We start from the raw sequence: 22287 nt of genomic DNA, 5'->3' as shown, positions 1-22287 counted from the left end.
GGGGGCTGGGCGGCTGGGCTGCGTGTTCGAGGGGCCTTCAAGGAGCCGCGTGGGTGATAGTCTCGCCTGGTGACCCCAAGGGCCCTGCTGGCTCTTTGCTCACTTTGGGGACCAGCCTGGATCCGATCCTTAGTTAGTGTTCCCCGATGGCCCTTCAAGGTGGTGACTGTGGAGTTGTTTTCACAGCAGGCTTCTGCACAGAAAGAGAAACAGACAAGCCCAGCCCTCACCCAGACCCGCTTGTAGGAACCTCACTGGCATGGTCAGAGGTCCCAAGAGGAGACCACTCTGATGAGACGTCTAACCTGGTTCTGCTGACTCACAGGATTTTGGGAGCGTGCAAAGTGCCTTGGGAGGGAATGGTGGGGCCAGGCGGGCTCGGCTCCTGGCTGGACATAGGACACCCGATGGAGAAAGTGTTTATTTGGTATTTTCTCTGCCTGACAGACCAGCCCTGGGTGTTCACTTCTGCCTCTCCCAGCATTTCACTGGATGATGCTAACGAGGGGTGCAGTCCGTGTTTGCTGATTAGCTCCATGCAATGCAGGGACAAACTGTTTCTCCTGCGAACAGAGCCAGGCACACACTGAGGCACTTCCTGGTACCTGCCCTTGGGTAACGTGAGGTGACCCATTTTACAGATGGTGCAGCTGAGGCCCTGAGGGGAAGAGATGAGGCAGACTTGCAGCTGATCAGGGACAGAGTTGGGCTCCAGCTGAAGTCTCTGACAGTGGCTCAAAATAGGCAGAAGTAGAATGAGGCAAAGGGTGTTTGGGGAACAGAGTCTTATGGGCGGGGCTGGGGCGGCGGAGGCGGGAGGCTCACTCGTGGGGAATTCAGAGAACAAAGCTGGAGAGGCCACGTGGGTCCTTCCTCTCCACTGACTGTATATACACCTCTGCCAGCTGGGGGTCAGCAGGAACCGACTGATGGAACAGAGAGGTGAGTCAGGGAAAGGGGTCAACAGGTGTCTCAGGCATTAATAGCCCTAGCCCTGATCTCGGCTGTCCTTGCCCCTCCAGGAGTAAAAGGAGTCTTTGTCAGATGGCCCAGGCTCTGCACAGGGTGAATAAACTGAGTCCCGGACTGCAGTGCTTGGGACGCTTTGCGGGGGAGGGGGGAGGGTGAGCCCGCTCAGAGGAGGTGAGGGCGGTGCTCTCAGGGCTGAGATGCAGGCAGGTCGGGGGGCACCACGTCCAGAAAGGGTGCGGGCTGGCAGACAACGCCCCTGCACACCCTCCTCTTCCTCTCATCAGTTCACTGAGGTTAGCCCGTCCGCAGACCTTAGATCAGGACAGTCTGAGTTTAAAGGGTTAAAAGCTGTTGCTGGCCTGAGGGGCTGGTATTTCCCCAGCCCAGCAGGTGTACAGGATTAAATGGGAAGGTCCAGAGTCAGCACCCTGAGAGGTTGTGGTCACTGCGGTTCTGTGGCTGAGGCCACTGTGTCCTAGTCATGAAGACATATGTGACCTGGGCCCACTCAAGAGACCTGGATTTTAATCCTGTTGTTATTCAGTCTCTCAGTTGTGTCTGACTCTTTGTGTCCCCGTGGACTGTAGCATGCCAGGCTTCCCTGTCCTTCACTGTCTCTCAGAGTTTGCTCAAACTCATGTCTGTTGAGTCCGTGATGCCATCCAACCATTTCATCCTCTGTTGACCCCTTCTCCTCCTGCCTTCAATCTTTCCCAGCATCAGCGTCTTTTCCAATGAGTCAGCTTTTCACATGAGGTGACCAAAGTATTGGAGCTTCAGCTTAAGCATCATTTCTTCCATTGAATATTCAGGTTCCTTTAGGATTGACTGGTTTGATCTCCTTGCAGCTCAAGGGACTCTCAAGAGTCTAACCCTAGTTCTAATCCTAGCTGGTGAATTTTCAAAATGACATCCCTACCTCTTACTGGCCTCAGTTTCCTTCTGTGTCAGGTGAAGAGGGGTCCCTCCTAAAATTCAAGATCATGGCCAGGAGATGCCCCAGAGCCCTGTGGTTGAGGACTCGGGGCCCTCAAGTCCTGCCTTTCCTGGCTGGGCAACCTGGTGAAATCGACCCATCTCTCTGAGCCACAGAGGTGGGTAAGATCCTTCATCCCATAGGGTGGTTGGTAAGGACCAGATAAAATACAGAACCCAGGTGCCAGGTGACACCCCAGGCGCCCGGGAGCTCAGCCCAGGGAGCTGGTATTTCTCTCTGGAACTGACTGTGCAGCTGGAGGATTTTTTCCATACATTTGAGTCATTTCAACAGCGCATTTTCTTCTCTTAGGCTCTCTGAAAATGCTTTAAAGTCCCATTACCTTTGGACTGGCTATAGAAGAAAAGCGAGCAGCGATAATCAGTGAAAAGTGATTAAAAGAAGAAAAATATTTAGCATGATTTTTTAAAGTTACTGTTAGCTGGAATCATATCAAGTGCCCAGCAGTGCCAGACACATAATCAGTTCAGTTCAGTTCAATCACTCAGTCGTGTTCGACTCTTTGTGACCCCACGGACTGCAGCACACCAGGCTTCCCTGTCCATCACCAAATCCCGGAGCTTGCTCAAACTTGTGTCCATTGAGTCAGTGATGCCATCCAACCACCTCATCCTCTGTCGTCCTCTTCTCCTCCTGCCTTCAATCTTTCCCAGCATCAGGGTTTTTTCTAGTGAGTCAGTTCTTTGCGTCAGGTGGCCAAAGTATTGGAGTTTCAGCTTCAACATCAGTCCTTCCAATGAACACCCAGGACTGATCTCCTTTAGGATGGACTAGTTGGATCTCCTTGCAGTCCAAGGGACTTTCAAGAGTCTTCTCCAACACCACAGTTCAAAAGCATCAATTCTTCGGTGCTCAGCTTTCTTTATAGTCCAACTCCCACATCCATACATGACTACTGGAAAAACCATAGCTTTGACTAGACGGACCTTTGTCAGCAAAGTCATGTCTCTGCTTTTTAATATGCTGTTTAGGTTGGTCATAACTTTTCTTCAAGGAGCAGGAGGCTTTTAATTTCATGGCTGCAGTCACCATCTGCAGTGATTTTGGAGCCCCCAAAATATAAAGGCTCTCACTGTTTCCATTGTTTCCCCATCTATTTGCCATGAAGTGATGGGACCAGATACCATGATTGTAGTTTTTGAATGTTGAGTTCTAAGGCAGCTTTTTCACTCTCCTCTGTCATTTTCATTATGAGGCTCTTTAGTTCTTCTTCACTTTCTGCCATAAGGGTGGTGTCATCTGTGAATCTGAGGCTATTGATATTTCTCCCAGCAATCTTGATTCCAGCTTGTGCTTCATCCAGCCCAGCGTTTCTCATGCTGTACTCTGCATATAAGTTAAATAAGCAGGGTGACAATATACAGGCTTAACATACTCCTTTCCCGATTTGGAATTGGTCATTGTTCCATGTCCACTTCTAACTATTGCTTCCTGACCTGCATACAGATTTCTCAGGAAGCAGATCAGGTGGTCTGGTAGTCCCATCTCTTGAAGAATTTTCCACAGTTTGTTGTGATCTACACAAAAGCTTTGGCATAGTCAATAAAGCAGAGATAGATGTTTTTCTGGAACTCTCTTGCTTTTTCTATGATCCAGAAGATGTTGGCAATTTGATCTCTGGTTCCTCTGCCTTTTCTAAATCCAGCTTGAATATCTGAAGTTCAGGGTTCACCTACTATCGAAGCCTGTCTTGGAGAATTTTGAGCATTACTCTGCTAGCGTGTGAGATGAGTGCAATTGTGCGGTAGTTTGAGCATTCTTTGGCATTGAGGACCTTTTCCAGTCCTGTGGCCACTGCTGAGTTTTCCAAATTTGCTGGCATATTGAGTGCAGCACTTTAACAGCATCATCCTTTAGGATTTGAAATAGCTCAGCTGGAATTCCATCACCCCCACTAAGTTTGTTTGTAATGATGCTTCCTAAGGCCCACTTGACTTCACATTCCAGGATGTCTGGCTCTAGGTGACTGATCACACAACTGTTGTTATCTGGATCATGAAGATCCTTTTTGTATAGTTTTCCTGTGTGTTCTTGCCACCTCTTCTTAATATCTTCTGCTTCTGTTAGGTCCATACCATTTATGTCCTTTATTGTGCCCATCTTTGCATGAAATGTTCCCGTGGTATCTCTAATTCTCTTAAAGAGATCTCCAGTCTTTCCCATTCTATTGTTTTCCTCTATTTCTTTACATTGATCTCTGAGGAAGGCTTTCTCATCTCTCCTTGCTGCTCTTTGAAACACTGCATTCAGATGGATATAGCTTTCTTTTTCTCCTTTGCCTTTAGCTTCTCTTCTTTTCTCAGCTATTTGTAAGGCCTCCTCAGACAACCATTTTGCCTTTTTGCATTTCTTTTTCTTCGGGATGCTCTTGATCACTGCCTCCTGTACAATGTCATGAACCTCCGTCCATAGTTCTTCAGGCACTCTGTCTATCAGATCTAATCCCTTGAATCTACTTGTCACTTCCACTATATAACCTTAAGGGATTTGATTTAGGTCATACCTGAATGGTCTAGTGGTTTTCCCCACTTTCTTCAATTTCAGTCTGAATTTGGCAATAAGGAGTTCATGATCTGAGCCACAATCAGCTCCCAGTCTTGTTTTTGCTAACTGTATAGAGCTTTTCCATCTTTGGCCGCAAAGAATATAATCAATCTGATTTTGGTGTTGACCATCTGGTGATGTCCATGTGTAGAGTCTTCTCTTGTGTTGTTGGAAGAGGGTGTTTGCTATGACCAGTGCGTTCTCTTGGCAAAACTCTATTAGCCTTTGCCCTGCTTCATGTTGTACTCCAAGGCCAAAGTTGCCTGTTACTCCAGGTTATCTCTTGACTTCCTACTTTTGCATTCCAGTCCCCTATAATGAAAAGGACATCTTTTGGGGGTGTTAGTTCTAGAAGGTCTTGTAGATCTTGACACATAATATCAGCCACAATTATTGTTTCCAGGATGTCAGAAGAGTTGGAATTAGCACAAAGGGTTGCTATGACAGTGCTTTTCCAGGGTCCTCATTCGCTGCTGCCTGGAAGAAGGTGGGTTGCTTGCCCTAGAGCACCCAGACGAGGGGAGGAAGAGGCCAGGATTACAGCTGAGGAATGACCACCTTATTCCACTGGAGATGGGCAGGGAGGGGATGGTCAGGGAAGTCTTCCTGGAGGAGGTGGCATTTTGAGGATGGAGAAGCGGTGATGTGCGTTCCAGGGCCTGGAATGAGCTATAGAAATGCACCAAGCTGTGACAGTCGGGAGCCTCACAGGTGATGCTGTACAGAGATGGTGAGTGCTGTGATGGAGGAGACCCCTCTGACCCTAGTTTTGCCAAGAGATGTTCCCAACTGGTGGCATTTTTCTGGAGCACGTAGTCTCCAGGCACCTCGGTGGTGCTGGAAGGGCCATTGTGACCTCACGAGCAGATATTCTGAGGCCTGGAGCCAAGGTGCCGGACATCTGTACCATCTCAGATCGCCGATGCCTCCTATTTTCCAGTGCCTTGGGTGAGTCAGCCACACGTTTCCGCCTGCGTCTCTGTTTGCTCACAGAGCCTCTGTCCCCTTAGAGCCACGCTGGGCTGCCTTCTGTGGCCCAGGCTTGTGAGGGTTCCAGCAGCGGCAGTTGCCTCGGAGACGGTGTTCAGGGAGACTGCCTCGGAGGGGGGGCAAGGGACACATGTGGGAACCCTCCGGGTCAGGTTCCAGCCCAGTGGTCCCACTGGGGGCCTGGCGGGAGCAGGGTCTTCCTCAGAGGCGTCCAGCTTGGAGCAGGCCATGGCTCCCCTGCCTGGGACTGCTCACCCAGGTCACCCACCCCAGACCACCAGTGGGACCCTCTGTTTACCCACCTCCTCAGCCCAAATCCTTGCGTGATGGAGCCTCTTGGCCCCTGAGCTGACCGCAGGTAGGTCGCTGGGTGAAGAGGCAGGGCCTTCCCTTGGGGTCAGGTGCCTCTGTGGGACTCGGGCTCTGGAATTCCTGAGCCTAGGAAACTGGTCCCCGAATCAGTAAGGAAAGGAGCTGGTCCTGGTCCCCCAAACAGTAAGGGCTGGAGGGAAAGGGTGCTAGCTGTGCAGAGTGCAGAGCTGAAACTTGGGAGCCTGAAGCTGGTGCCCCCTGGACCTCAGTTTCCCCACCTGTAAAACGGGCACGCTAGGTCAGATGCTGCTGCTGAGTTTCACAAACTAGTACATGTCAGGAGCCGAATTGGCACTAAGAATAGGAGTGGCCCACCCTCAGGCCAGCACACTTATTTCACTTCAGGGCAATTCTGTGGAAGTGACCATCTGCTCTTACCATAATGTTGTGAAAGAAACATGCTTTTAATCCCCACCTCCAGACAGCAAGGCTGTAGTGTCAGAAGGTGCTGTGTCTGAGAGCGAGTCCTGGGCAGCCTTCCGTTGCAGGCCTGGCCTCCCACCGTGCCGTGGGCTGCAGGCAGCTCTGTCCCGGCTGCCCGGGCCTGACGTTGGGCAGCTCACAGTAGGAGCTCGGGACCACACCGGGGCCCGCACCCTGCCTCACCTCCCTGCTGCCGGGCCCTTCCTTGAGGCCAGCCCCTCTGCTTCTGGCCTCAGCCTCCTCATCTCCGGGCAGCAGCTCCCAGGCTGATCTGTCTCTCAGTGTTGGCCAGAAGGGGGGTCTTGGATACCCAGGGACCTCCAGCCAAGACCCTTTAGGTTTCTAGGTTCTCAGGAGCTGAGGGATCACAGAATCTGATTTCTGCAGCTTCAGCCGTCCTGAGGGACACCGGCGAGGCCGCCTCTCTCTCGAGAAGATTTTCTTCTCAGCTGCCCAGGGTCTCCGACTGTGATCGGAGTGTGGAGGGGGCTGCTCGGGCCCCGTTTGAGTAGCTTGGTCTGCAGTTCCTGACGTGGTGGTCGGGCGACGCTGCAGCCCCTTTCTTTTCAGCAGCAAAGGCCGTGTCTGCTCTCGGTCGAGTTCAGACCCCTCCCGTGTGACATCTGCCTCCCCTGCTTGGCAGGCGCCCTCACCCCAGGGTCCAAAGGGTGCCGCCTGAGATGCACTCCAATCCCACCCCAGTACTAGGCCAGGAAGGTGAGGAGGTGTCCACAGCCAAGCTCAGATCCCAGGGAGCACCCACACAGGGCCCCTCAGTCCCGCCTTCCACCTACGGAATGGGAGAGGAAGTTGGAAGCGGGGTGGTAGGTGATGCCCCGAGCCTCAGAGCTGGCTGGCCCTGGGCCTGGCTCCTCGGCGTATCTGTCAAATCCCCAGCAGGCCTGGGAGACAGCCCGCAGGGCCCTGGCCATGAGTCTAGGCTGCCTCGGCTCTCAGGGAGGCTGTGGATGACTTTGCTCACCGTCCTGACCACGTCCAGCACGCACGTGGTCCAGGTGCTGCTCTGAGCGGTCTGCACATACCTGCCGTTCATCTCAGCGGCCCTAAGAGGCAGGCCCTGCCCCTGCCCCCGTTCTACGTGTGGGTAAACTGAGGCACAGAGGGTGTGTCAACGCTATTTTCTGCTTCCCTGAGGGCAAGAGGGCTATGTGTGTGCACGTGTGTGGGGAGGGACAGAACACTGCTCCTCCAGGCTGGGTCTCCTGCTCGGAGGGTCTAAGCCACACCCTGGAGAGGGCAGGCCTTGCCTTGATCAAGCAGCTGTCAGAGGCCAGACTGGCCCTACAAGGCTCTGGGCTTGACTGGGGGAGAGGGCAGCGGCACCTGAGGGACTCGGGGTTCTTTCAGGCAGGCCCCACCTGCCGCCTCCACCTTGGAAAAAAATGCCTGCCAGGGCGATGGCCAGAGGGGTCCCCAAGTCCTAGGCAGCGTGCCTTGCACGCCCTGTCCTCGGAGAAGCGGCCCGAAGTCCGCTCGGCTGGACTCTGCCCTTCACCAGGCCTCAAAGCCAGCTCCCAGCTGCCTGTGTGTGTGCCCCTCGCCCACATGGGGGGCTCTCGGAGGCTCGTGCCACCCCAGGACCCCACGTGCCCACTCAGCTCCCTGCCCCAGAGGCCCCAGCAATGACCTGCCGGCTCTCACCTGCAGCTCTCAGGCCCCTTTTTACTGAGCCAGCGGGCAACACGGAGCGCTGGCCTTGCCCCGGGCTCAGGCCCGGCTGCCTGCCACTCACTGGGTCATCTTGGGCCAGGCCTGGCTCCTCTCAGAGCCTCCGTTTCCTCCTCTGCAGGACGGGGCAGAAGTACCCGTCCCCCAGAACACGGTAAGGAGCAGTGCCAGCAGGAAATACCAGGTCTGGGGCAGGTGGTGTTTGGGGTGGCCCAGGGCTGGCAGAGATGAGACCCAGCCCCCAGCTGCTCCGTCTGGCCGAGGAGATCACACACACGTGCAGACGCGCACGCTCCCACGCGTCGGCATCGCTGAGTCCATTTCATAGGCTGCTTTTCTTTTGCATTTTCCCGAGAGCCTGCCCGTCCATTAGCACCGCTGTGCCTGGCCTCACATGATGCTAAGATTCACCTGGGGGCTGCTTCACCGGCTTTGAAGATTCAGTCACTAGGAGGGCCAGGGAGGTGCCTGCCTGTTCAGCCAGAGCCCCAGGTGCCGCCGATGTTCACGCACCCGTAAGGGTTCCGGGCATCTGCTAGCCCTGCCCGAGAGCCCAGAGACATCACCCAGGGACGGCTGCACAGATTAGGAGGCCCATTTTACAGGAGAAGAAACTGAGGTTTCCTGAGAAGACCTTTGAACTTTGTCCAAAGCTGCACAGTTCTGAACAAGAGCCCAGTGCCTGGGGAATGTGGGTGTGGGGGCGGGGGAGGGTGACCCTGGCCAGAGGAGGGGAGGGAAAGAGTGGGATGGGCATGAAGGGCTTCCTGGAGGAGGTGACACTTGAGCCAGGTCTTTCAAGGCAGGTGGGATCCACCTGAACATGAGGGAACCCACAAGCAAAGTGCAGAGTGGAAGCGGGTATTGCTGGGGAGAACGAGGCGGCCCCGGGATCCAGGCAGGACCAGAGAGGGGAGGTGCGGTGTCAGAGACTGGGGATGGGGCGAGTATAACAGGCCTCGGGTCCCGGTCGGGAAGTGTGGATGACAGTGAGCCCCCTGCGTACCGACCTGCCGGCTGCAGACCTCCGCAGGGTCAAACGTGCGTTCACACGTCTAGTCGCGTGAGTTGAGTTCACGTGTCCGGTGAACGTTGGCACAGGCGCGCATCCTCCACAAGCGGCCGTGCTCCCGTGCCCTTTACGGCCCTCCCTGCACAGACCAGGCCGCCTTCGCCCCCCTCCACACCATAGCTCTTCTTGCCCGTTGGCTCGGTGCCCACTCCTCTGTGCCAGCTGTTGCCCTGGGCTACTGTACCTTTCAGGGTACTGTACCGTAAGATTAAAAATCTCTCCTTTATTTTTTTTGTGTTTTTTTTTTTTTTTAATGCAGTATCTGTGTGAAAAGTATCACAGGCCTATTATAGTGTGGTTCCGTATAGCCCATTATGTTAGCTGTCTTCCTAGGCTAACCTCGTGGGACTCACGAACAAATTGGACTTGGGAACGCACTCTCGGAACTGAACTCCTCCATAGGCAGGGGACCTTGTTCTCCAAGCAGCTGGGAACCACCGGTGGTCCTTGAGCTGAGGGCAACGTGGCAGGCCGGGTTGTGGGGAGTCGGGGTGGTCTGCCGGAAACAAGCTTGGCTAAGCCGGTTAGAACAGAGCTCCGGACACGCCTCAGGGGAGCCCCCAGTGGCCGGCGGGGAGCCTCGTCTTGGGGCGCTGTGTGAGCTGAGGCCTAAGGGGATTGCAGTGAAAAGGTCGGGGCTGTGGCGGCTGTCTGTCCGGGCAGCCTGGGAGGTGGTTGGCACATGCGGGAAGGCCACAGGGGAGGGTCAGCCCTCCCTGGAGCCCGCCGCCGCCCGCCCAGGAGTGGATTTTAATGCTGACCTTCTCTTGTAGCCCAGCAGTAGCTGCTCATAGTCACCACCTTGTAGCCCTGGAAGTCGCCGCCGCTGCTGCCGCTGCACCAACAGTCGCCAACCTGACATTGTTAGACACGAACGCGGTCCACCCAGGTTTGGAATAAGGCCCTCACCCTCTGCCTCTGGCCTCCACTGGATTCGGGGTGTGAGGAGCCCGTCTGTGTCTCCTGCGGCTGATCCGCTGTGGGTCCAGGGCCTCAGTTTCTCCATCTAGAAAGTGGGCTCGCGTTCACGCCTGCCACGACCCCTAAGGCCCCACCCGGAGCCTTCGACGTGTGTGCAGGGTCCTCCTGTGGGACCCCCAGCACTGGGGCAGACCCTCAGGGGGACCAGGGAGAACTCACTTCAGATCCTCTTCAGAACATGTTCAGAGAACATACCGTTTAATGAAAATCGGTATCCTGCAGGCTTGGGGCTCATCCCTCAGTGAAAAGCAAAGCTTTGTGGGGTCCTGGCCCTTTGGGGGGGTCCTGTGCTCAGATGCTGGGGACACACCCCTCTCTGTCCCTAGCGGAGGGTGAGTGTGGCCCGTCCTCCCCTGTCCACGGCCCTGCCCGTGTCCTCAACACCTGCTCCTCGTTTTTTTTTAGCTTTTATTTATTTTGGTCGCGCTGGGTCTTCGTTGCCGGGCGGGCTCCTCTCTAGCCCTGGCGGGCGGGGACTCCTCCCTGTTGCGGCTCCCGGGTTTCTCATCCTGGTGGCGTCTCTGTTTGCGGAGCACAGGCTCTGGGAGCACGGGCTTCGGTAGTGGTGGCACACGGGCTTCGGTTGCTCCAGGGCGTGTGGGGTCTTCCCGGACTGGGGATCGAACTCGTGTTCCTGCCTTGGCAGGCGGATTCCTGTCCACCGCACCACCAGGGACGTCCCTGAACGTCTGCTCTTGCCCTTTGCTCCATCTTTGCTCCCTCGCCCTCGTCGAGGCGGCCACACCACTGCAAAGTGGGAGAGCTTTACTCCCGCACCGAGGGTCCCCCACGTCCTGAGCCGCAAATGTTTCATCTGACAGATATCCGTGTTTGTCGAGCCTGGTGCTGCGTGCTGGGGAGCAGGCCCAGGGAGTGTGGGGCAGAGGCAACGTGGCCTGTGCCATCCGGGAAAGCACAGCGGGGAGACCGGGGGTCTGCCAGGCCGTTGTCTGGGGAGGTTGCCTGCGGGTTATGCGGGGAACAGTGTGCCGGGCCAAGGGAGCCGCAGGAGCCGAGGTGTGCAGGCTGTGCGGCTCAGAGGCCCTGGGCGTCCTGCTGGGGACTCTGGGTGCTGGGAAGTGGACGTGTCAGCTGCTCAGTCGTGTCCGACTCTTTGCGACCCCATGGACTATATGAAGCCCACCAGGCTCCTCTGTCCATGAGCTTCTCCAGGCAAGGCATTCTGGAGTGGGTGGCCATTTCCTCCTCCAGGGGATCTTCCCCACCCAGGGTCCAAACTCACATCCCCTGCCCCGCAGGCAGATTCTTTACCATCTGGGCCTCCAGGGAAGCCCCGGGTGGTGGAGGATGCTTCAAATGCGACTTTCAGGCCCAGGAAGTGAAAGCGCAGGCAGCCAGCCCCTTCCCTCTGCGCTGCGGGCGGCCGTGCTAGTGGGCCACCCCGTCTGCCGAGCTGAATCGCAGGCTGTTTCGTTCCCCGGGGAGCAACCTCTCTTTGAAGTGAGGCAGAGGTGAAGTGTGGAGCTGGGCGAGGAGGAGAAACCTGCTTGAAAGAGGCAAAGTGAGGACGGGGAGCTTGTTTACAGACATGGGTGAGCTGGGAGTTGTCCACCCCTGCAGACGGCACGTGATAGCCGTCCTTCACGCGGTGACGCTGAGGCTGATGGCTGTGACTTGCTTAAGGCCTTGCCACAAACACACGGCCCCGGCGGGTGTCCCCAGGGCTGTGACTTCCGGCAGAACCCTGGGGACGGAGTCGGGGTGGCCGGCTCTGAGCGGGCGGGGGGCCTACAGGCGAGCCCTTAGCTGGCCCTGGTCTGTCTGTCTGTCTCCCTATCTGTGCAGAGCCGGGGAGTGGCTATGTGCGCTCTTCGCTGGCAGGGCGAGATGCAGGCGGCTCTAGGGGTTCTTCCAGCTTGAAAGGGGACGTTTTTTGAGAAAATGGAAACCGAGCCTTTCTTTGTTTTCTCTCGTCTCCTTTTCCGTGGCCTCCAGCAAGGATCTCTGGTTCAGCAGCGCCCGTTTAGGGATCGTGGTTGACCCGCTACACCCCGACTTCCGGCAGAGCCTGGGGCAGGGTGGGGGTGGGGGTGGGGTGCAGGGAGGCAGGCGGGGTGGGGGGGGGGAAGAGTGACAGGCTTGTGGCGGGTGAGTCAGGGCCAGGAGGCCGTTGCCTGCTGACTCACCGCCCCCAGGCGCCAGGACAGGCCCCCCGCGCCCCTGTAGCAGCAGCGGCCTCCGCTTTACCCAAGCGGCAGTCACTGCCCGTCCTGGCAGTCTCCAGGGTGGCACTGGGGCCCGAGCCCCCCCACCCCACCCCCAGATAAACCCCTGCAGCCTGGCTGTTCCCGGAGCCCCGCCTTCCCCCAGGGGGTCCAGTCCAGCCGGCCACGGGTCCTTGGAGGCTCGCTCGTAGCAGACACCGGACTGTGTCCTCCTTGACCACTGTTTCTGCGACATCATGACAAAATGAGCCCCCGCGTCCCTGGAGACTAGCATCCTGAGGGCAGGAAAGGTGGTCGGGCTCAGTCCAGGCGGGGCCCTTCCTGGAAGGGGTCCCGGGGAAGTGACATGTCCCTGGAACCTACAGATGGTGTAGGGTCCAGGCTAACCCTGGTTCTTGCCAGTCCCGTGGGCTTTACCCACCACGGAGGGGACAGCGGTCCAGCCTCACAAGGGTGAGTTCTCCCCTGGGTCCCCCACGTTATGGCCCTTGGCCACGGGGCGGCAGTTCCAGCCGCCCACCCTTGGTTGGCCCCTGTTTGCAGAAGACAGTGTCAGCCTGTCTCAGCGGTGCTCCACTCGGCCCAAGGAGGCCGGCGGCTCTGGGGCTTGCGGGTTCGGGACTCAGGACTAGAAATTCCCTCCTGGGAGCATCTTACAGAGGAAAGCCCAGCACAAGCTCGAATCCCTCTCAGGGTGGGAGGGGGCCAGGCCATGTCCCTAGGGCAGCCCAAAGCTCTCTGCCCCGGGCAGTTCCACATTCCGACCTGGCCTTCGCCAGGCTCCGTGTGACCTCTCCACACACACCGTCCCTGCTCAGAGAACCCTGCTCACTCCCCGGATGTTTGCCGAGCAATTCCCAGCTTCGGTGCGATTAAGGGCGCAGACCCTGAAGCCCATTGCTGTGTGACTTTGGGCAAGCAACTCTCTCTCTCTGAGCCTCATACCTTCATCCAGGCTCGTAAGAGGAATAGATGGCTTGGTTCCAGAAAGGGCTTAGCACAGGGCCTGCCCAGAGAGAGCCAGGCTTCAGGGAGCGCCTGCTGTTACAAAACCTCCCCCGCTCGGGGTGGAGGGGGCGGGCCCTAACTCCCCGCGTCCTCATCCTCCTGTCTGTCTTCTCTTCTGCAGTAAATATTTACTCGTGTGTGTGGGTGTGTTTAGCGTCTGGGTCCCCTTCTGGAATGTCAGCTCCGGGGCTCACCTCTGGGCCCTGGGCCCTGGGCCCTGAGCAGCGCCTGGCACCCAGTAGAGGAGGCGCTGGGTCAGTTTCCTCCCTGTTCGCTGGAGCTGCCCACACTTCACTCCTCCCCAGACACTGTTTGGCCCACAGAGCTGGACCCAGAACCAGCCCCAGCCCCCTTGACTCCTCGCCTACTGCCCTGCGCCCTGACTCAGCGGCCTCCAGGGCCAGTGCCTGGGGGCCCATGTTTGGGGCATGTTGGGTGCCCAGCGGCCCTTCCCCTCGAGGGCAGCGCTGGCTATCCCGCCCCCGCCTGCCCAGCTGCAGAGAACGGCCTGCCCGCAGCGCCTTCCGCCCCCGCCCCCTGCAGGCCTGGTGATGGGGAAGAAGGCTGTACCTCGGGCCCACATCCTGCCCCCCCCCCCCCGCCCCCGACGTTGTCCTGGAGGCCAACCCTCTGCAGAACCAGCTCACTCTCGCCCACTTTTTCCTCTGCAAAGCACAGGTGGAGAAACACTACCCGCCCTACATACAGGCCTCTACCCTGTGCAGAGGCCGCCTTGTCCTGGGGTGGCACCGCTCGCCTGGAATCAGGGGCGACTCTCGGCCTGGCCTGGTGGCCCTGTGCCCCGGGCACCCCCCTCCCCACCCCCTCCGCCCTGTTCTGAGCCTCAGTTTCCCAATCTGTGAAATGGAGAGGCTCCGCAAGGCTGGGAGCAAAGTCAGCACTCCTGCAGGTTGAAGGCTGAGGCTGAGCCAGTCTCGGGGTGCTCTCAGCAGCGTGGGGGATCTCCGGTGGGGTAGATGTGAGTCTCCGTGGTGGGTGGGGAGGGCCTCACCCACGGACGCTGAGCCCAGGAAGTCACAAAGCCTGTCCCCGGGAGCTGCCGTGCTGAGAACAATTCTCCGGGCAGAACTCACTTTCACTAGGACCGCAGAGTCCTCGCTCTTTGTTTCGACCTGGTTCCTGGCAGAACAATGCTGGGCTTCCTGGATGACCTCACGGGGGCGAGCCATCCGACCTCGGAGGCCGGGCCGGTCAGCATCTCCAGCCGAGCCTGTTCCGCCCTTCGCCACGGCTGCCTTGGGTGACCAGGAGCAGAGGTCTGACCAAAGAGGACAGACTGGGCGCAGGGCCCCCAAGGGTGTGTTGTAGACATTGGAAGCCGTCTGTGCACAGACGCCTCAGATTCACTACCTCTTGAGAATTTGGAGGGTCTAGCCCCAGTGGCCTCAACCCCAAAAGCCTCGACCACAGTGGCTGAACTTGGGAGCTGCCGTCTGGAGCCCAGACTCCCATATTCTGCAGGCCCTTTCCCCCGGGACCCCGTCCTTTGCCTGCCAGGTCCCCGGAGGCATTTGAGCCCCTGTCGTGCTTGAGTTAGCCTGAGTTAGGAATGGATAACCAAGACAGGAGGATACAGACTACAGGATTCAAACAGACGATCGGATCTTTAAAAGGTGTAGCTCTTCATGGAAGAGAATTTTTTAAAACCCTTTAAAATTTATTTTCACTTTCTTTTCAAAAACAGCTATCCCTAGTATTGAAATAGTGCTCTCAGCACGCCTCTTGGTTTGTTCTGGCGCTTTGCTGTAAACATTCTCTAGGGCCAGGATGGTATGTGTGCCGCGTGCTGGGGCAGACCTTACTTTAACTGATCCCAGGCTGTCTCATCACTGAGCCCGTGGGGTCAGTGCTGAAAAGAGCCCCTTCAGAGCTTATCAGGGACGTTCAGGAGACTCTTCCTGTCTGCCAGAGGAAGCCTGCAGTCCCTGGCTCCGCTCGCCCCACCCCAGCCTCTGAGCCGAGCCCTGTGACCCTGGGCGCTGACTTTGCCGCAGTCCCCAGGCCCGGCCCCTTCAGTGTCTGTCCTGCGGCCCTCACTTCCCCGTTCGTCTTCACCTACTTCCCTAATCTGTCAGCCCGGCCCGGTAGCTTGAAGCCGGCCGTAAAAGCACCGGACCCGATTTCCCGTAGTGACCAATCCAGAGCGAGGGACCCAAAACAGCTGAGCAGCTGAGAACTTGAGAGCCCAAAGGAGCCCTGGGGCCACGGGAGGCTCCGGCGGCCTCTCACTTGCTGTGTGACCCTGGGCGAGTAAGCTCACCACTCTGCGCCCGGTCAGCAGAAGGCACCCACGGATGGGGCCCACTCCGAAAATGCTTGCAAAGCGCTTCGCACAGTGCTGGATAAATGTCCACGCTAGCAAGTGTGCGTGCCGCCAGCACCCCGCCAGTGGAGCCCCCTTTCTTTTCCTTTCCTTTGAACACTCAGGAGGTCACCTAAGGGAATAACGTCCCAGCCTGGCCAGATGTTCTCGTCAGTAATGGCTAATAGTTATTAATCACTTGTATGTCCAGGCACCGTGCACCCATGGTTTACAGGCGTCATTCTGTTTGATCTCCGTGAGGCGAGTTTTAGGTTTAACCCCCAGTGTTTTAACCAGTGCGGAAACTGAGGCACAGAGAAGGCTGTTAGTTGCCCCAGGTCACACGGCTGGGTCATGGCCTCTGTGAGTCCAGAAACGGGCTCTGGAGTGGTCGGGGGAACGAGGAAGGGAGAGAGCAGGCGGGACCCCTGCTCTGGAAAGGGCCGGCAGGGCGCCCAGTCGTGTGCTTCTTCCCACGGTTTCCCAGTGGGCTGGGGGCCGTGCAGCTGGCAGCTCCCGACCTGTGACATGAACGGCTCTGTGTCCAGCTCCCCACCTCGTTCTGGGGTCCTGGGAGTCGCTGGCCTAACCCCCCAGAGGTCAGGCCCAGAGATCAATCAGATAGCCTGGCTGTGCGCTAGGCCCTCTTAGGGTGGGGGAAGTACCCCAAAAAGTAAAGAGAAGAAGTCCCTGCTCTCTTACTTGAAAAACCTGGTAGGGACTCCTGAGGGGTTAAGCCTGTGATAGCGGGTCAGGTCTGTGACCTGGCTCACTGTCCTTGACAGGAGAGAGCTGGGTGGGAGACTGTTTACTTGCGAAGGTTCCGATTCTGCAGGGAAAGGTGAGGCAGAGTTGGGGGGAGGGCCCAGAGCAACATCTCAGTTCAAGACACAGCTGGCTGGCGCAGGGGCACTCGCGGTTGCCAGCCCCCCACCAGCTCCGCAGACCTTTCCCCCTGGCTTCACTGTCCCTGTCGGCAAGCCTTGCAGAGTTCCCCGTAACCTTCGCCCCGGTGCCTCTAGCACCGGGCACACCAGCTGGGCACTCTGCCACCAGCCTCCTTCCACTCACTTCCCTGCTTGAGCCTCGACTCCCTGTTAAGAAAACAGCCCTAAAAATTCCTGCTGTAGCGCTGAGGGTGTTTGAGGAAGGAACGCTGCTGCTGCTGCTAAGTTGCTTCACTCGTGTCCGACTCTGTGCGACCTCATTGACAGCAGCCCACCAGGCTCCCCTGTCCCTGGGATTCTCCAGGCAAGAACACTGGAGTGGGTTGCCATTTCCTTCTCCAATGTATGAAAGTGAAAAGTGAAAGTGAAGTCGCTCAGTCGTGTCCGACTCTTAGCGACCCCATGGACTACAGCCTACCAGACTCCTCCATCCATGGGATTTTCCAGGCAAGAGTACTGAAGTGGGGTGCCATTGCCTTCTCCAGAGGAAGGAATAGAAAACTGTTTATAGGCAGCTCAGCCCAGACTTCAGGGACTCCAAAACCTGGTAGCTTGAAATTAGGAGGAAGCCAAGGAGCGTCTTGGAACCCCACGGCGTTGCTGGCTCAAGGTGAGATCTGAGGTGACGTGCAAATCCGTCTTCAGGTGCGGCTGGTTCTGGCTTCCACCCTGGCAACACGGGACTAGGAGCCTCATGTGGGAGTCTGGTCCCAAAGCCTCTGTGTTCGAGCGGATTCTCTGATCACTTGTAGCTGTAATGAGCAAAGAGGAAGCTCTTAAAATGGGGAATCATGTGTCACGGTCGCTGCAGAATAGCCCTGGGCCTGGCGCCAAGGGAAACAGCACTTGGCCGGCAAGGCGGCGGGCCGCCGGGCCGCCCGCAGAGCAGGCTCGCCCCCAAGTGCTTCCTGAAGCAGGGGGCGCGCTCTTGGCGGGTGACGACCAGCAGTGAGTGAGCCGCATGGCGAGTCTGCCAGGATGGATGGGCTGGACCGGCCAAGCGACGCTGAGGGCAGAGCTGAGGGCCCCGGAAAGCCGCGATTGCCGTCGTGCCCGGCTTCATGACCTCAGGAGCGTCGCTTGGCCTCTCTGGGCCCTGTTGATCTCGCCCTGTGTAGGACCAGAGCCTTCCATACCCCAGGGGCAGTGGACCCCGTGATAGTTATAGTGGTGACGGCGGCGGTAATGCTGGCCTGCACGCTTGTGCGCAGTGCTGTCTGCCGCTTTGTGGCCGCGTGGACGGTAGCCCACCTGGCTCCTCTATCTGTGGGGAGTCTCCAGGCAAGAATACTGGACCGGTTTGCCATGTTCTCCTCTAGGGGCTCTTCCTGACCCAGGGGTTGAACCTGCGTGTCTAATGTCTCCTGCGTTGGCAGGCAAATTCTTCACCATTGAGCCACCTGGGAAGCCCAGGAGTACTGGCAGATAACTAGTGAAGGGGTATTTGCTCTGGGAACCCCCTTGTTCAGTCCTCACAGCATCCCTGTGAGGTGGCCACAGTTATCCCTCTTCACACTTTGACACACTGAGGACCCAGAGGGGTTGCACAACTTGCCTGAGGTCACTCAGCTGGGAAATGGCCCTCAGCTTCCAGGCCAGGGCTCACGCTCTGATTCCTGCAGGGGCCAGGCTGTCTGCAGAGGGCCTGAGGCCTCCGTGCAGGGAGCCTGAGGCTGAGGAGTGGGCTGAACACAAAGCGGTTCCGTGGGGCCAGCGTCCCAGAGAAAGGGCCCATGCTGAGATCCAGTAGGCTGTGGCGGATGTCTTCTTCTGCTGGGAGAGCGGAGCGCTGGGTAGGAGGGCATTGGGATCTGAAAGTGCTTTGTGAGTTGCTTCCAGCTGGGGTTTTGAGAACAGAGTGTAGGGGTGGGGTGGGCAGAGTAGCAGCAGGGGGCACCCGGGCGGAGGCTGCAGGGGATGTCCATGGAGGGCTGTGGGGCCTGCGCCAGCTGGTTGCCTGGGTGATGGAGACACGTGGGTGGATGTCAGGAACGTACCGGAGGCCGCATCTGCGGGTCGCGCTGCTGTGGGCTTCCACGGGTACGGGGCCGGTCGGACGCTCCAGAGGGGCTTGGAAAGAGCCTCCCCTCCGAGGGGGAGTCGGGGTTGCCTGCCCGCGGCTGACCTCGTCCGGGCGTGTGTGCGTCTCGAGTAAAGCGTGGGCAGGGCTGGGCTGTGCGTTCCCGAAGGCCAGCGAGCTTGTGACGGGGCGGCCACAGGTGGGGGGCGTCCCTGAAGTACATCTCCGTGGACACCTTAGAAATGAGGAGTGGGGCCACCGCAGACGCCAGGACATGACGGGCTCCTGGTTCAGCTACAGGCGTCAATAAGATGAGTTCCTGAGTGTGGGAAAGAGGGGCTGAAGTCTTATCTTACTTGGCACCAGAGAGCCTGGAGCCGAGGGGCTCAGGGAGCTTGTATTTTGCCCCCTGGCTCACGTTTCAGGGCTTTCCGGGGGGCGCTAGTGGTAAAGAACCCGCCTGCCAATGCAGGAGACACAAGAGACGCGGGTTCGATCCCTGGGTCGGGAAGATCCCCTGGAGGAGGGCATGGCAACCCACTCCAGTACTCTTGCCTGGGAAATCCCATGGACAGAGGAGCCTGGCAGGCTACGGTCTAGAGGGTTGCAAAGAGTTGAACACGACTGAACTGACTGCACGCACTCGTTTCCCGAGGGTTCTCTAGGGCCAGAGGGGGCCATGGGCCTGGGTCCAGAGCTCAGAGCCAGGACTCAGGGTGGCTTTCGCAAGCGCCCACAGGCTGTATGAGCAGCCACCAGTCACCACCCCCTCCGCCTGGCTGACCTGGTGAAGCGCCTTCCGGCCCCAAGATCCAAGGAGAGCCTGAAAGGGCGGCACCAGCCCGTCTTGATGAGGAGACTCCAGGGTCATTCCCTGGAAAACATCTCTACCAGGAGGGAGTGGAGTCCCACATCCTCCAATTATGCTGCCGTCCAGCCGGGCCACAATGGGCCCAGAGATAACCATCGGGGGCTGCAGAGCTCCGTGCTGGAACAATGCTGGCCGCTCGGGCTATTTTTACAGTAGCCGTGCGCTCGGCAGAACCCCGCGTCGCCCCAGGGGAGCAGGGGAAGAAAGGCCTGCGGATGCCCCGCCGTCTGCGCTCCGGGAGACAGAGGAAGGCCCGGTGAGCCGCCCGGCGGCTCCAGGAAGCCTTTTCTCGGTCTGCTCACTGCCAGATAGCGAAACAATCGGGGTCCCCCACCCCGAGCCAGGGAGAGGAAGGAGGCGTGGGGGAAGCGGGGATTCTGTGTGCTTACGTGCCTCTCCTCCTCCCAGCACGGCCCCTCGAGGGCCTGGCTGCAGGGGCCAGGGCCAGGGCCAGGCCAGCGTGCCCTCCTCGCCTCCCTTGGTCCTTGGCAGTTGTCACCTGGCCCGGCCGGACCTCCTTCAGGCCCCACGGTATCCCAGGGTTGGGAAGCAGCAGAGTTGGGGGGTGCCACTGGGCCCCAGCTACCTGCGTACCTACTCTGGGAGCCAGCGACCCAGCCGTTCTTAGCTGACGACCTACTGTGCACCAGCTCAGGACACCCAGCCATGGGCAAGGCAGGTCCCGGCACCCTGCAGACTCCGTTCTAGTTGAGGAGGAGACTGTTAGCAAGGAAGCAACCAAGGCATTTTCAGCTCATGCCACTGTAACTCAGTGCAGACTCAGATGCCCCTGGATAGGTCCCGGGGGCAAGCTGCCCTGTGCACCAGGGTGATGGCCCCCCCGGTCCAGCGGATGGCCGCCGTAGGAGTGAGTCCAACGTAGGGTCCACCTTCTGGTTTCTCCAGGAAACCTAGAAATCTCGACTTTACCCCGGAATCTGAGAGTCAGCACTGGCCACCCATTTGGCTCATAAAGACAAGCAGCTGGCTCTGCATCAACACCCTCTGCCTTCATCCTTTTCGTTCTGAATTCGGGGAGACTGAAGCTCCCCGCTCTTCATGGTCCTCTGGCACATGGGGGTAGGAGGCACCTTCTCCTGCTGGGCGGGACCCGGATGCTCTTGCTCTCAAGGTCAAGCTGCCAGGAACACTGAGGACTCGGGGACCAGACGCAGTACAGAGAGGGGGTTGCCGCAGTGGCTGGTTGTAGACTTCTGGGATGAGGTCCGAGCAGGGGGCCACTGAGGGTGAGCATGAGCAGCTTAGAGGTTTGATAACCCTGGGCTCCCCCCCTTGCTGAACCCACAGGGCGATCAGCGGGCCGGGGCCTGGGTGGTCCAGGGGTCAGGGTGGACCGGAGCACAGATGATGAGGGCTGGACTCGTGGGAACTACCAGGAGTCCTTCCAGAGTCCTGTCCCGGCGCAAATCCCTGTCCTGATGCTGCAGGCATGCGACTGGCTAAGAAGACGCCAGTGTATTTCATAGGCTCCCGTGGTCTGTATTTTATGGAAACCCTGTTTCCAAGTACTGAAACACATGCTTGGAAACACTGGAGCGTGAAAACATGCCAGCCTGAAGCTCCGTTCTTTAAAACCGTGAGGGGTGAGCACCTCCGCTGGGCCAGGGCCTGCCCCGCGGCACCAGTTTCTCTGCAAACCTGAGATTCGGAGACGATCTCTAGAGGATGCAGGCAGGCTGTGATCTGGAAGCGATGCTAGACCTGCGTGGAGGGGGTTGTGTTCTGCGGAGACACTGCCAGGGCTGGGTGGTTTTGTGCTCATCTCCCTGCAGGTGCAGAATGAGGGGGGTGGCATTCGGGGCTGGTGGATATGGGCCCCGGTGCTTCTGTTGGACAGGTGGCTAGGGGATGGCAGCTATCGGTCCCCGGATCCTCAGGCTCCCGATCACCTGGGGTGGGGGGTCCGAGGGGTGGACGGACGAGGGGGTGGCAGGCCCTCCGCCTCGGGCCCGGCAGGTCAGCGGTGGCCCGCGGGGTCGTGCCAGGACGCGCAGCCTGCCCCTTGCTGACGCACGTCGGGGTCTGCTCTTTCCGCCGTAGAAAGCGAGGAGGAGGATATGGCCACAAAGGAGAAGCTGCAGTGTCTGAAAGATTTCCACAAGGACATCCTGAAGCCGTCCCCCGGGAAGAGCCCGGGCACCCGGCCGGAGGACGAGGCCGAGGGGAAGCCCCCGCAGCGGGAGAAGTGGGCCAGCAGGATCGACTTCGTGCTCTCCGTGGCCGGCGGCTTCGTCGGCTTGGGCAACGTCTGGCGTTTCCCCTACCTCTGCTACAAAAACGGTGGAGGTGAGCCTGGGCTGGGCAGAGGGCGGGCTGGAGGGGTCGCCGGGGCACAGCGAGGGGGCTCCCCCGCCCAGCGTTTCAGGCCTCCGCCTCGACCTCCCCCAGGTCAGCCTGCCTCCGCTCCCACCGCGATCCTCGGAGGCGGGAGATGAACGTGGCCGGGATGGCGTTCTATCAGAGCCTTCCTGTGTGAGCTCGAGCGGATTCCTTACCCTCTCCTCCAGTCTACCATCTCTGAAGGCCGCCACAAGGCCAGGCCCAAGCCTCCAAGGCCTCGGAGCTCCGCACCTCCCCACTCTGCCTGACTGTAGAACTTTTTTAACCCTTGCTCTTGCTTTTCTAACTTAAACCAGTTGTAGTTCAAAACCAAGTTTCGTGTTTCCCACTCTGAATAGAAAACCAGTGTCTTTTGCAGTAATGGATAGGTATCCAGGACAAAAAAAAAGTACAATGAAGATGTTTTTAATTTTAATTTTTTCAGTTTTATCGAGATAGAATTGACGTATAGCATTGTTTTAGTTTAAGGCATGCAAGATGACTGATGTCTTTACTGTGAAATGATCACGGTAAGTCTTGTTGACATCCATC

The 22287-nt window shown here is 58.2% G+C and overlaps 1 protein-coding gene across 11 annotated transcripts in view; it reads left to right on the top strand.

Moving 5' to 3' along the window:
- SLC6A6 (solute carrier family 6 member 6) overlaps window positions 1-22287 on the top strand; it is a 97799-nt gene that overhangs the window by 38216 nt on the left and 37296 nt on the right. For 4 of the 11 annotated variants that reach the window (XR_011250745.1, XM_069561034.1, XM_069561037.1 and 1 more), the window contains one exon: window positions 21457-21702. Coding sequence is in view for 9 of the 11 variants with exons in the window: in XM_069561034.1 (XP_069417135.1) it covers window positions 21457-21702 (246 nt within the window). In the remaining 2 variants the exon portion in view is untranslated. Of the gene's footprint in view, window positions 1-9832; window positions 9949-11368; window positions 11594-12151; window positions 12680-16863; window positions 17115-21456; window positions 21703-22287 lie in introns of those variants that run through there. The other 7 variants (XR_011250746.1, XM_069561040.1, XM_069561041.1 and 4 more) reach the window with 6 other exon arrangements.

The sequence above is a fragment of the Ovis canadensis genome, chromosome 19 (assembly GCF_042477335.2).
Source record: "Ovis canadensis isolate MfBH-ARS-UI-01 breed Bighorn chromosome 19, ARS-UI_OviCan_v2, whole genome shotgun sequence".
Taxonomy (NCBI): domain Eukaryota; kingdom Metazoa; phylum Chordata; class Mammalia; order Artiodactyla; family Bovidae; genus Ovis; species Ovis canadensis.
This window is presented reverse-complemented; position numbering and strand designations above follow the sequence as displayed.